Source organism: Octopus bimaculoides, chromosome 3, assembly GCF_001194135.2.
Source record: "Octopus bimaculoides isolate UCB-OBI-ISO-001 chromosome 3, ASM119413v2, whole genome shotgun sequence".
Taxonomy (NCBI): Eukaryota; Metazoa; Mollusca; class Cephalopoda; order Octopoda; family Octopodidae; genus Octopus; species Octopus bimaculoides.
Window position 1 is genome coordinate 94,916,716 of NC_068983.1, and position 12,499 is coordinate 94,929,214.

The 12,499-nt window shown below is 34.9% G+C and overlaps 2 protein-coding genes across 2 annotated transcripts in view; one reads left to right on the forward strand and one right to left on the reverse strand.

Moving 5' to 3' along the window:
* Positions 1 to 1,075: 1,075 nt before the first annotated feature.
* LOC106870231 (transport and Golgi organization protein 6 homolog) lies at positions 1,076 to 5,782 on the reverse strand. Its single transcript, XM_014916246.2, has one exon. The coding sequence runs from the start codon at positions 5,679 to 5,681 to the stop codon at positions 2,076 to 2,078; it is 3,606 nt and encodes a 1,201-aa protein (XP_014771732.1). The 5' UTR covers positions 5,682 to 5,782; the 3' UTR covers positions 1,076 to 2,075.
* A 185-nt stretch (positions 5,783 to 5,967) lies between these two features.
* The window catches only part of LOC106870232 (splicing factor Cactin), a 43,628-nt gene continuing 37,096 nt past the window's right edge, over positions 5,968 to 12,499 (forward strand). The window contains exons 1-3 of the mRNA XM_014916247.2: positions 5,968 to 6,207; positions 10,163 to 10,366; positions 11,417 to 11,486. Coding sequence (XP_014771733.1) covers positions 6,119 to 6,207; positions 10,163 to 10,366; positions 11,417 to 11,486 — 363 coding nt within the window. The 5' untranslated portion in view covers positions 5,968 to 6,118. The remainder of the gene's footprint in view (positions 6,208 to 10,162; positions 10,367 to 11,416; positions 11,487 to 12,499) is intronic.

The window sequence follows — 12,499 nt, forward strand, 5'->3', positions numbered from 1 at the left end:
CCAAATTTGGAAATGAATGAAGTTCTTCAACAGAATGCCCGGCCTCACTCAAGCTTGAGAACAAGGGAGGCATTCACTTTTTTCAGGTGAACAACTCTATCCCATCTTTCTTTCTTACGTGACTTAGCACCCTCAGACTTTCATCTCTTTGGTCCAATGTAAAAGGAATGAGAAGCAAACATTATGGTGGTGATGAAGAATTGAAAACTACTACAAGGAATTGGCTACATCAGCAGACAGCAAAGTTTTACAAAGCTGGGATACACACCCCCATTTGTAGGTGGAACACTGCCATTGAAAGAGGTGGGTGGTGACTATGTTGAGAAATAGGGAAGTATATCTATATGTGACGTATATCTATATGTGATGTATATCTATATTTTGATGTACAATATGTTCAAATATTCTCCTTATGCATCTATGAGGGGGCACTGAAAAGTTCTTGGTTTTAAGGGTATCGCGAAAAGCCTGGTTGAAGGTCCAATCTTCTGAGTTATTTTACAGGGCCTAGAAAATCTGAAGGACAGGTGCAATAAGTGTGTGAATCTGAGTGGAATGAAACCATAATTAACTGATCCTCCACGCAAAGCCAGGAACTTTTCTACACCCCATCGTATTGTCCCCTTACTTACATAAAGACTGTAAAGTGCATCTACTGTCTCCAATATTCACATGAAATCTTCCACTACTCCCAGGGAGTAGTAGTGTTTATTTTGAATGCTGAGGTATTTGTTCTTGAAGACTGTGCACTACTCTTTGCTTTTGACTGGTAATTACATTTCTGGTTTTGCACTCCATTTGATAACATTTTTAACATAGTGGCTTGGTAAAAATGAATAATATTAGTAATGTGTTGAGAAGGCTTCCAGTGCATAACTTAGCTAGTGTATGTTCTGTAATAAACAGTCCTACCTTACAAGAGATAGAGTAACTAACCATGTGAGGTGCAGAGTGGAGAAATGGAAAGGTGTCAACAAAAACAAATATAATTTTAGACACATTTAAAATCAAAATTGATATTATTATGTGTAATTGGTGTGGGTTTAACATGAAAAATAAGTGATTGACCTTAAAGTAGAAAATTCATAATTTTATTATAAATATTCTTCAGAAAATACATTGCACATTTATAAAAACATATTTGTCAGATTTATCTGTTGATGTGGGAGTTTTTGTGAAGACTTGTGAAAAAACTCTCAGAATTCAAAATTTAAACTGGGACAACTGGAAAATGACACTTATGGTGAACCTTATTTTGGATAAGAGAATATTTTAGACAAAAACAAAAAAACCAAGAAAAGCATGAAATGACTGACAAAAACTGGACACTCAGAAAAATATTTGGGTAATATTGTCATTTCTAACATATTTATAATCTATGCTCTACTTTTTTTTACCTACAACTTTTCCAGTTTTCATAGATGAAAACTAAGGTATTGAACCTGTGATGAGTTCAAACCAGCTGCAAGTATTCCATTGTTTCTAGACAAGACACTCTTCATGTCATGTTTCATCTAGCAGTCTGGAGTTAGTACCAAAATATCTGGAAACATTCTTAGACTTCATTGTCAACTTGAAGAAGCTGATGGATTCCAGTATCTTTTTTCCCAGATATTCATGTTGATACTTCAATAGGATTTTATTTTTATCTCAATAATATATAATCTATTTCTTACCGAAGCACATCTTCATCTAAATTTACCAAACCTTACTTTGTCACCTAGCTTTTCTTCAATTTTCTTGTCCTACAATTTCATAGGGCTTAGCGTTTTTTTTATTTTTGCTAGAATAAAAACAATAAAGTACAAGAACAAATTTTCTACTTTGACACTGAATCTTAAAAATACAAAATATGTTTCACAACAAAATATTACTTTAGATTTAAAGACTCTGAAAACAAAAACAAAGATTTACTATGGGTCATCATCATCATCATCATCGTTTAACGTCCGCTTTCCATGCTAGCATGGGTTGGACGATTTGACTGAGGACTGGTGAAACCGGATGGCAACACCAAGCTCCAATCTAATTTGGCAGAGTTTCTACAGCTGGATGCCCTTCCTAACACCAACCACTCAGAGAGTGTAGTCCAATACACGAATTCTTTTGGTGAGAACTTGTTTTGGAAAAAGGGCATCTTTTACCAGATCATTGAGTTCATACAATGCCAAATTTGTTTGTAATTTAACAGCTTCATCTTGTTCTTTGGATTTAATAGATTTCAATAATTTATATAAATCCTTTAAAATGTCTTCTAGAAGAACGAAAGTATCTTTTCCAAGTCCTTGTAACAACTGTGTAATCAAAAGAACTGCAGCAGCTCGCACCTCAGCACTGCTGTCATGTTTTGCCAAGCTGCTACAGCAAGAGAATATCTCATAAATAACATTGCCTAATGAGAAGCGGAGAAGTTTACAAACCTCACCAAGATTAGATAGGCAGCTGGCACGCACCAAGAAATCACTGTCTTTTGTACCTTGTAAAAATGCATTGAGTAAAATGTTTTTAAATTTCACCACAGTTTCACCAAGTCCTTGTGTCACCTTTACAAGACATTCTCCAAGTTTGATTTTCAACTCAGATGAAACAGCTTCAACATTGTGGATTTCTGATTCAGGATCCTGGAATAATTTAATTATCCTTGGTACCACTTTATTAGGAAAATGATCAGCCATAACAGATAGGCCTTTCACAGCAGAAAGATAGATGTAGGAATCTGGGTGGATTAGCTTTTCTTCAAAGATATGTAAAATAAGATCTTGCTTTTTGAGAGTCTCTTCATCTTTGTTTTGAATTAGTTGTGTCAATGCAATTAGTCCATGACCCTGAACAGGCACTAATGAATCATACGCATCTTTTAATGCTGACTGTAACTCAGACAAACGAGAATCCTTCTCCTTGGGGAAATTGTACCTCATCTTGAAAGTGTTGGCTGTTGCAAATTTTGGTTGTAATGTATTGTTTTCAGGTGCACTATTTTTCAGGTTTGATCTGTTACTATCTTTGGTAGATATTTCATTAATGTTGGATACTATAGTATTGGAATCTGGCTGACACAAATGTTTCTCTTTATTTTCTCTCTCTAGACTCTGATCTACTGACTTGTCAGCGGATAACAAAGTAACTTTGTTCCCCAAAGCAGTTTTGTTCCCACATGGTTCCTGTGAAGAATTTTCAATAACCTCTATAAGTTTTTGATCTTTTTTAGAATCTGTAGTTTTTGTAGATTGTTCATTTTCTAATATAACAGCTGAGTCCATATCAGGCCAAACTGCTCCGTATGTGGCAACAGCAATACGCAAGCTAGATGCCATTGTTTTAATGCTATGGTTATCTGTACTCGTAATCACATTCTGAAGAAGGGGAATAAATGTTCTCATACTATTTTGTTCCTCATTAGACATTTCCATGGCACTTGCCACAATAGCTGTCAGCAGGCCTAGGGATATAGTTAAAATTTCATTTGTGAAAATGCTTTCAAAGTCAAACTCATTCTCATTAGCTTTACAGCAACATCTAGTTAGAGCAGCTTTGATGAATTCTAGTATATATTTAGTATTACTATTACTACTAAAGTTCTGTTTCTCATAAATTGCTGCTATGAAGGTGAGAATTTTCAATTGATAAAATATTTCATCAGAATTACATGAAAAGCTCCGAGGATTTATATCTAAACTATTTTTATCTAAATTCTCTGGAAATTTGCTACATGAACTCACTTTTGAAGTTAATGTTTGAGTAAGGCTCTGAAGCATGTCTACAAATAAATTTTCTGATAATTTATTGGGTTTTATTTTATCAAGCAAATCCATTAGGTTATCAATCATATCTGAATCTTCTGAAAAGAAATCATACTGTCCCTTTTTCTTATCATCAAAAACAACACTAACAGCACCATTACTCTCTACTATAAAATCTAAAGAAGCATGCATTAAAGGAATTTTGAATTGAGGGACTTTGTTTGTGGTGCTGAAAATAAAAGATTTCAAACACATAACTGCATTTTTCTCATCAAGAAATTTTAAATAAGTCAATAAAAGTTCTTCTGACAATTTTTTAACATTGATAGGTGCATCCTTCCAACAAAATAAACAAAAAATAACATGGATAAATTGTTTCAAATTGGTTAGCAAATAAGAGTGTGGTTCACAACCAAGAACAAAGATTTTGTGACAGTTTTGCAGACATTTGCTAAATTCACTTTCACTAATTAAAGATGCACCTTGTAAAGTTGTATCTTTATGTAAATACCCAGTGCAAGTATAAAAAGGACCAAAAATATACCGTAAACAGTATTCTTCAAAGATATCTGGCTGTTGCTTACAAACAATATTCATAGTACAACAAGCAATACGCAAGTATTGTTGTGACATCTCCATATCATTGCATTTAAGTAATGCATTTACTTGAGGCAGTATTAAATTATAATAATTATCAACTTTTTCATTCAAAGGAATGTTAGCAATCACTTTTGAAATACCATCACGTATTTTATTTTCATCAATTGGGTTTTTGGAATCTGAGATTGATGCATCAAGCATACCTTGAACAATATACAGCACTCCATTAGGTTTAAGAAGAATTTTTGTTAAATTCAAACTGCAAGCATTTTTTAGCCACTGAGGAGTCGGTGAAAAATTAGGAGGGGAAAATTTTATATCGGAATTTTCCTCATTCAGTTTTTTAAGAAGTTTTGGTGCTGGGACACCCTGCAAAAATACAAGTTCTCTTACCAAAGATGGTTGATAAGACCCATTGACCAGTTTTTCAAGAAACTTTTGACAAAATGTGATGTCTTCGACAGTAACATGAACATGGCTTGTAACATTTTCCCGATTCGTCTCCATTGGATTACATGATCTAGAAGAACTTGGGTTGTTTGTAATTTCGGCTGTCGTTTTCGAAGGAAAAACATCACAGCAATTTATATTTCCAGACATCAAACTTTCAATTAAATAGTTAGAAGATAATTTTCTCAAATCGATATTGTTTTCCGTTTCAGTCGGAGAGGGCTTTTGTGGAGGATATTTTTTAACTCCATAGCACAACTGGAATATCACAGCAAGACAATCTCCTAAATGACGTGACAAAAGTAGACTACCCAGCGACGTTCGGTTGAGACAAACTGAAAACAGGCGAGCAACTTGTAATAATCTAAACTGTCTTTCTAGTATTGATTTAGCCTCCGGCTTACAAGATAACAACAACGAACCATAATCGGATCTTTGCTGTAGCGGAATGCCAACACCTTTAGCAAAATAAGGATAAACTCCGAGATAAATGATGAACTGCATAGTACTGCTGAACACTTTCTGTTGCATGATGCTCAGTATATCAGAAGGAGCAGCATCTTTGCTATTTAACTTTTCTACTCTATCATTTCGAGAGAGATCCTGAAGAATTATTAATAAAGCTTCGTTGAGAATAAGGCAGGTAGATGCAAATTTCCATTTTAGACTAGATTCAGAAGAGAAATAATGCGCTTGTCTCCTGGTATAGAATGAATTCAAACTTTGGAATTTGCCATCTTTACAGAGTTTGTCGCAAAAATCTTCAAAACTATTTTGAAGTAGGAAATCCAGCTCATCAAAATTTGATGACTCTTTATTCAAGCTCTCCCACTTGCCAGGAGAAACCAAAATTTCCATTGCTTCTATAGTTATCGTCAGTTGAGATTCCATGATGTAAATGAATTAATGAGAATACAATGGCAAAAACGTTTCGGTGAATTAGCAGACACAAAACAAATAACAATCAACCGCCATGCTAACTAAATATGCAGCATTTTGGTTTCCTTTCATTGAAGAGTGTAAAGAGAGAGAGAGGGAGAGGAGAAAAGTATGGCGAAATAAAAGAGAGATGGAAAGAAAATAGACTAAAAGAAGAACGATTAAAATAGAGAGATTAAGAGTTATGCAGTGCGTTTAGCAGAAATTACAAGGTTGAAAGCGAAAATGACAGCCACTGATGTCTCAAATGATTATTTTAATGAAGTGAGGTGCAAGATATCAGAGTGACTTCCCTTGAGTATGAATCTTTCTAACGGATGTATATTGCTCACTTCTCGTCTAAATCCCTGAATTAAATTGCGATTCAAAACTTCACCTTAATTGTGGAAATGGATGAGACATTACAAGTCAAGAAACATCATCACAAAAGCACTTCCAAGAGTAGTCATCGGCATAAAAGTAAAGAGAAACACAAATCGTAAGAAAATCTTTTCTATTTTTCGTTTGTTTTTTCAGAGTAAATGTAACCAAAGGGGGAGCTTACTGTATGACAAATGTTAGTTTCCCTTCCTTTTCTACTCTAGACACAAGGTTGGGGAGAGGGGGCTAGTCGATTAGATTGACCTCAGTACGCAACTGGTACTTAATTTAACAACCGCGAAAGAATGAAAGGCAAAGTCGACCTCGGCGGAATTTGAACACAGAACGTGAAGACGGACGAAACGGCGCTAAGCATTTCGCCCGGTGTGCTAACGTTTCTACCAGTTAGTCTCCCTTTCCATGTATACATTCATGTTGAAGTAAACCCCTGGGAAAATTTCTCTAGTCAACAAATCTTGTTATATTTAAACTAATGTCTTTTGAACATGTGTTTTACATTCATCAACTCTTACAGTGTTACATGTTTGATCCTTAGAACATCAGCTAACTCTTAAATACAGCTGCGTTTAATTTTTACTCACAAAATAACTAATCTAATTATGACATGCCCAGTACATTATTTTAGCCTTATATTCGAATGTTTTGTAAGGTACGTATAACATGAGAGACTTGAATGCGCTGGCTAATGGTTCTTAATCACATGTATTGAACTGTTTACTTGGTTTACACACACACTGACTTTATCGAACGAATTATGGAGCCTCTGCGTGGTCTCTCGGCCTGTTAGAAATAGTAGCCAGAGCTTCAAATCGCACCCTACTGCCTTAAAAAGATAAAAAGTGGGTAACGTGGTCACAAATATATAAAAAGATAGGATGGTCAAAACTGGAATGTTCGGCCGGTGTTAACTAGTGGCTAAACGACAAAAATAACATTTGTCTTCGTAGGAATAAAACATTGTTTCGATGAATTATCTTTAACTTCCGGAAAGCTATCCACAATGCTATTGGGAAAAGATAACAAAGTTCATGTTTATGCATTCCAACCTTCATTGCCTTTCATTTTCAAGCCCGCATTTGCACATCCTTAAAGATTTTGATGAATCAAAACAGCTCTTTCAGACTGGTGAAATTGCTGTGATTGCGCTATCTTTCGCTTTGATTCAAATTTTGTCAACAAATTAGTCGGTAATTTCCGTGAGCACGTGTTGTCTCGTTAACTTTCAGTTGACATATCGAAGTGGAAAGAGAAAGCTAATGATACAACAGAAATAATGCTTTTATGAATTTCATAAAATGCATTAAACAGTATTATACTGTTTAATTTACAACTTCAAAAATGTTTTTTATGAATTTCATAAAATGTGTTGTATAGTCCCATAGATCTTTAATTTAGCTTTAGAATTAATAAAAAATCAATGTCATTTATTTTTCTTTCTTCCGCATTTCCTTTCATCAATAGTAAGTGTTAATTTACATTTCTTCCTTTTCTCCATGCATGTTACAATATTAATGCTCTTTGATTGCGGTCCTTTGATGCATGTTACAATATTTCGGCTCTTTAGTGGTTAAAAAAAAAACAACAAAAAAACATGGACTACTATAATTGATATGGCATTTTCGGTGTTCTTGTTTTCTGCTTGGAAATTTACGGATTTTATATACTCACATGAAGCAGGTAAGAACAAATATGCAAGGCTTTTATATTTTATAAACACCAAAAGGATGAAAGGCAAAGTCGACCTTGGCTATCTGAAGAATATTGATAAGGAAAAGTACTTAGTTGAAATGCTAGGGGATAACAAGAGAAAGACAGGTGTGACAATTGAGTTTGAATGAAGGGAACATGCAAGTAGCTAGAGAAGCAGAGACTATTTTAGTAGCTGTAGAGGAAACAAATGAAAGAAACAATGCATCCGTAAGCAAATGATCGTAATTGTTGAGGGAATGTTTACCAATTAGTAGAATGAGTTTTTAGATGGAGTTTGTATGTGTAGCAGCAGCACCATCTCAGAATACAGAGGTGTGAGTCGCACTTGAACTTTGTTGAGTATTAGTAATTCATTAAGGATGAAGAATTTTCAGGTTCAGAAGAGGATTCCTAGTCTTTGGGATGTTGCAGGTTTGGTAGTTGTATGTATGTGGGGGTTACGTTAAGAAATCACCAGAAATTGTGAGGCCAAGCATTTATAGTAAAAAAATTGAGAATCTTAATTGTTTGTTGTTCATGTGTTGGGAGTGAGGTTACAATGTGATATTGTTTTGTTAATATTTATAGTGACTATGTACTGATACTAAAAACTAAGTCAGTATGTGCCCATTGGAAGAGCGACAGCTGTAGAAACCAGGTAGGGTTGAAGAATGTATGTAATGTTGAAAAAGGGAGATAACCAATGAGATATACGAGTTGAGATGACTGATAGTGTAGAAAAGGTGAATGGTAAAGAACAGCTGAATTGTCATAAAGGTACAGAAGGATGAGATTGGGTGAGAGAGAGAGAGATGACATGTAGTTGGATAGGTTGTAAGAGTGTAGGGGGAAAGGTAAGCATCATGAATGAGGAAAGGGAAAAATAATTTGATGGCTCAGCCAGGTGTAAAATGTAGGTGGAGGTGACATTGTTAAGAAAAATGGATGGATATCAAGTGGAATGGTTCCAAGTATTGAGAAAAGATAATTGATATCAAGAAAAAGTTGGTGGAGCTTACAATTTTGCTCACATTTAATTACAGTAGCAGAATACTGAAGTTAGAGGAAGAAACTGGGTGAAGGGTTCCAATGGTACATACCTTTACACACATTATATTATTGGAATCTCTGTTTTCTTGAGATGGGCAAGTCTTCTTTAGAACTTCTTTGCCAGTCATTCTGGTCCTTTGTCATCTCCTCTGTGAAGGTCAAGGTTCTGAGATATGCTGTCACCACTTCACCCCATGTCTTCCTAGGTCTGCCTCTTCTGTGAGCTCCATCTACATTAAGTGATTAGAAGTTCTTTATACAGCTGTCTTCATCCACATAAATCATATGTCCATATTAGTACATTTTGTTTCTTGCACATTACATCTAATTCCTTTTATGTCCAATTTTTCTCTCAACACATTTGTTCTTTATCACTCATGCACACTTACATTGCACATCCAATGAAAAGTGCTAGGTTCATTTCTTTCTAGTTTTCTCAAGTTTTCTGGATTCAGAGCCTATGTCACACTACCATGCAGCATTACAGTTCTAGCATAAGCATCATACAACCTGTCCTTCACTCTGAGGGAAAGATCTTTGTTGCTCGCAATGGTAATAGCTACCTAAAATTTTCCAGCCTTTTCTTACTCTGGCTACAATACCTTTAGAGGATCCACCTCCCTTACTAATTAAATCTCCCAGACCTCCATTACATCTGTCACATATAAAGCTTATTTCCTCTGTTAGTCTACTTGTGATTCAACTATATCTCTTGTGTATCCATAGCTTACAAGGGATACAGCATATGAAATTTATACCTACTCCTTTTCTGCATATGGAGCAAGGCCATTCTGTTGATGATACCAGGGTCCTGTCTTCTTTCCTACTAAGTAAAATCTTAGTCTTTGTGAAGTTTACCTCAAGTCCTCTCAGTTATAGGTTTAGCTTCTATGCCTTGGATTTCGTCTGTAATTCCCCTATAGATTCAGCTATGAGAACTAGGTTATCAGTATATAGGAGTCTCAAACACCCCTGTAGTTGTTTAGGACTATGAAGAATAAGAGAGAACCGAGGTCTGAACCTTGATGAACTTCTACGTTCACACTAAATTCATCACTGAAATTGTTATTGACTCTCATTTTGCTTCTGTATTTTTGTGCATGGCTTGTACGGCCCTCACAAGCCATTCAGAGTTTTCTCTGTATCAGTTTTTATTCAGATTGTTGCTCTCCTAGATAGATTGCTGTGCTGTGGCTATCAAGAATCCACATCTCTTGTATGTTTTGAAAAAGAATCCATATCTCTTGTATGTTTTTGAAAAAAAAAAAAAGAGGCCCTTTCTGTATATAATATATTTCATTTCTTGTTTGCAGTCAGACTTCATCTGATATGTCAGATAGTTCAGAATCCCAACATCGACATAAAAAAAGGAAGAAATCCAAGCATAAAAAGAAAAGAACACATTCTTCCTCTGAAAGCTCTTCTGATTCTAATGCTGAACCAACTCTTGAACAACGTTTGAATGACTTTGATGCCAGGAAAATAGCTAGCATTGAAGAACATCAAGCTGAAAAGAGGTAGGTCATTTAATGGACTTGTTTGCGCAAACTTTTTATTTATCTCAGTGCTATATTGGGGCTGTTTTGTGTCTTATAAATATCTTCCAAACATCTACTGGATTGGCTGAAGCGGGAGGCTCATAAGTTTTATTTTCATCATATGAAATAGATGAGATTACTCTTTCTTAGTACAGGATGCTAGTTTTCTAGGTTAGTATGCTAGTAACTTTTAGCTTTTTGAATTAAATATCCTCTGCAGAGAAAAAGACAGCAACAATGAAAAACAAGTGCTTGTTGTAGATTTGGAACCATAGAGTATGAGCTATTAGTTGGACCAGTTGCTGATCTATTCTGAAAAGGTCTTGTAAAATTTAATCAATTTGTCCCATCTTCACCAAATATTTCATCGAAATGCAGTTGGTGTTATGAAACCTATTATTCATTGCAGTGTTTTTCATGGAAATCTTGCTGTTCACCACTGTTCAGAAATTAGTTACATAGGGTTACAAGTATAGTGAACTAGTTCATCAAACAATCAGATTTGACTTGTTATAAGCTCACATATTTCTTCTTTGCTTATGCTGTGTAGCACTTCAGTACTCCCCCCCACTCCAGTCCATTGAATTCTTGTCATTTTGTCATACCTTCCACTATACCCCTCTATATAACATTGTAAAAAATCAAGTTGATGAAGGATCTTCAATGTGGTCACTAAACATGCTTGAAATAGCATCAAATCTCCCTCAAACCACACCGTTTTATCATTACACAAAAAAGAAACATTAGATAATTTAGTTCTAGAATACTATGTTTGAATAAAAGACAAACTGGTCACAGCTAGAACATCTTTGTTCTAGCTGTAGTTTTGAAATCATTACTCATGATCAGCTACCTGCTTCTTCACCAAGTTGTCCCTTTTTATTTCTCATTTTATTTATATAATTTGGAATATCAACATTTTTTTACCCTAAAGTGCAAATTTATTTGTATTTTTCTCATGCCAGTCATTATGTCTTATATGCCTCGATTTCTAATAGTTGAAAAAACTAATGAGATATGATTTTTCAGAAAGCTGAAGGAACTTCAAAAGGCTACTGAGACTCCTGAAGAAAAGCGAGCAAGAAGACTTAGTAAGAAGGTAATAACGATTTCTAATTTAAAATATAAAGTTGCATCCTGCTGGAAATATCAGGATTCATCTCTTCTTATGGCATTCAAACTGGTTTTTTAAATTCTCATGGGATACACACACATGAACACGTCTATACAGGGTGTCCCCAAAAAGCACATTGAATGATTATAAAATCAGTCTGTATAGAAATACATTTCATTTTCAAAATTTAATAGAATCTACCGACAGAATTTAATTTTTTTATGATCATCTGTTTTCAAACTAATGTCCATTTGGATGACACTGATAACATGAAGCAATGGAATCACAGGCATCAAAAAACGTTTCATTTGGTATTTGTGTACATTCTCATTCAATGGCTGCGTTTAATTTGTTGACTGTTACTTCTTTTGTATCATAAACTTTATCTTTTACGTATCTCTATAAAAAAAATGTAGTGGTGTGACGTCTGGTGAAGGCAGATGATATTCTACTGAATCTCTTTGTCCAATTCACTTGTTTGGCAAAATCTCCTCAAGGTAGGCCCTTTCATTACTGTGGTAGTGTTGAGGTGCCCCATCTTGCTGGAAATAAAGCCTGCAACTTCAAAGTCCTCTTGAATACTTGACATGAAAAATTTCAAGTAAATGAAACCAGTTACTGTACCATAAAAAATGAATGGTTTAGTTAATCTTTTTGATGATAAGCTACACCATACTATAACTCCTGGTAAATAAACATGATGTTCCTCTGTAATATGTGGATTCTCAGATCCCCAGTAAGTGCAATTGTGGCAGTTAATTAAGCCACTTAGTTTAACTGTAGCTTCATTATTCCAAACAATCTTTGTTGGAAAGTGCCAAGTACTACTCAGAAAACTCTACTCTTCAGTTTGGTTCATATTCATTGTGAGCATTGCCTATTCTTGGAATTTAACTTTTATAATGAAAGCACTTTTAAGTGGGTACTTGATTTTGAAATTCCTATTTCACAACTCATCTGCCATGCAAATTTCATTGAACCCTGAAAATAAGTTTCTA

Coding starts and splice junctions, on each gene's coding strand:
- LOC106870231 (XM_014916246.2), bottom strand. CDS start 5,681: ATGGAATCTCAACTGACGATAACTATAGAAGCAATGGAAATTTTGGTT.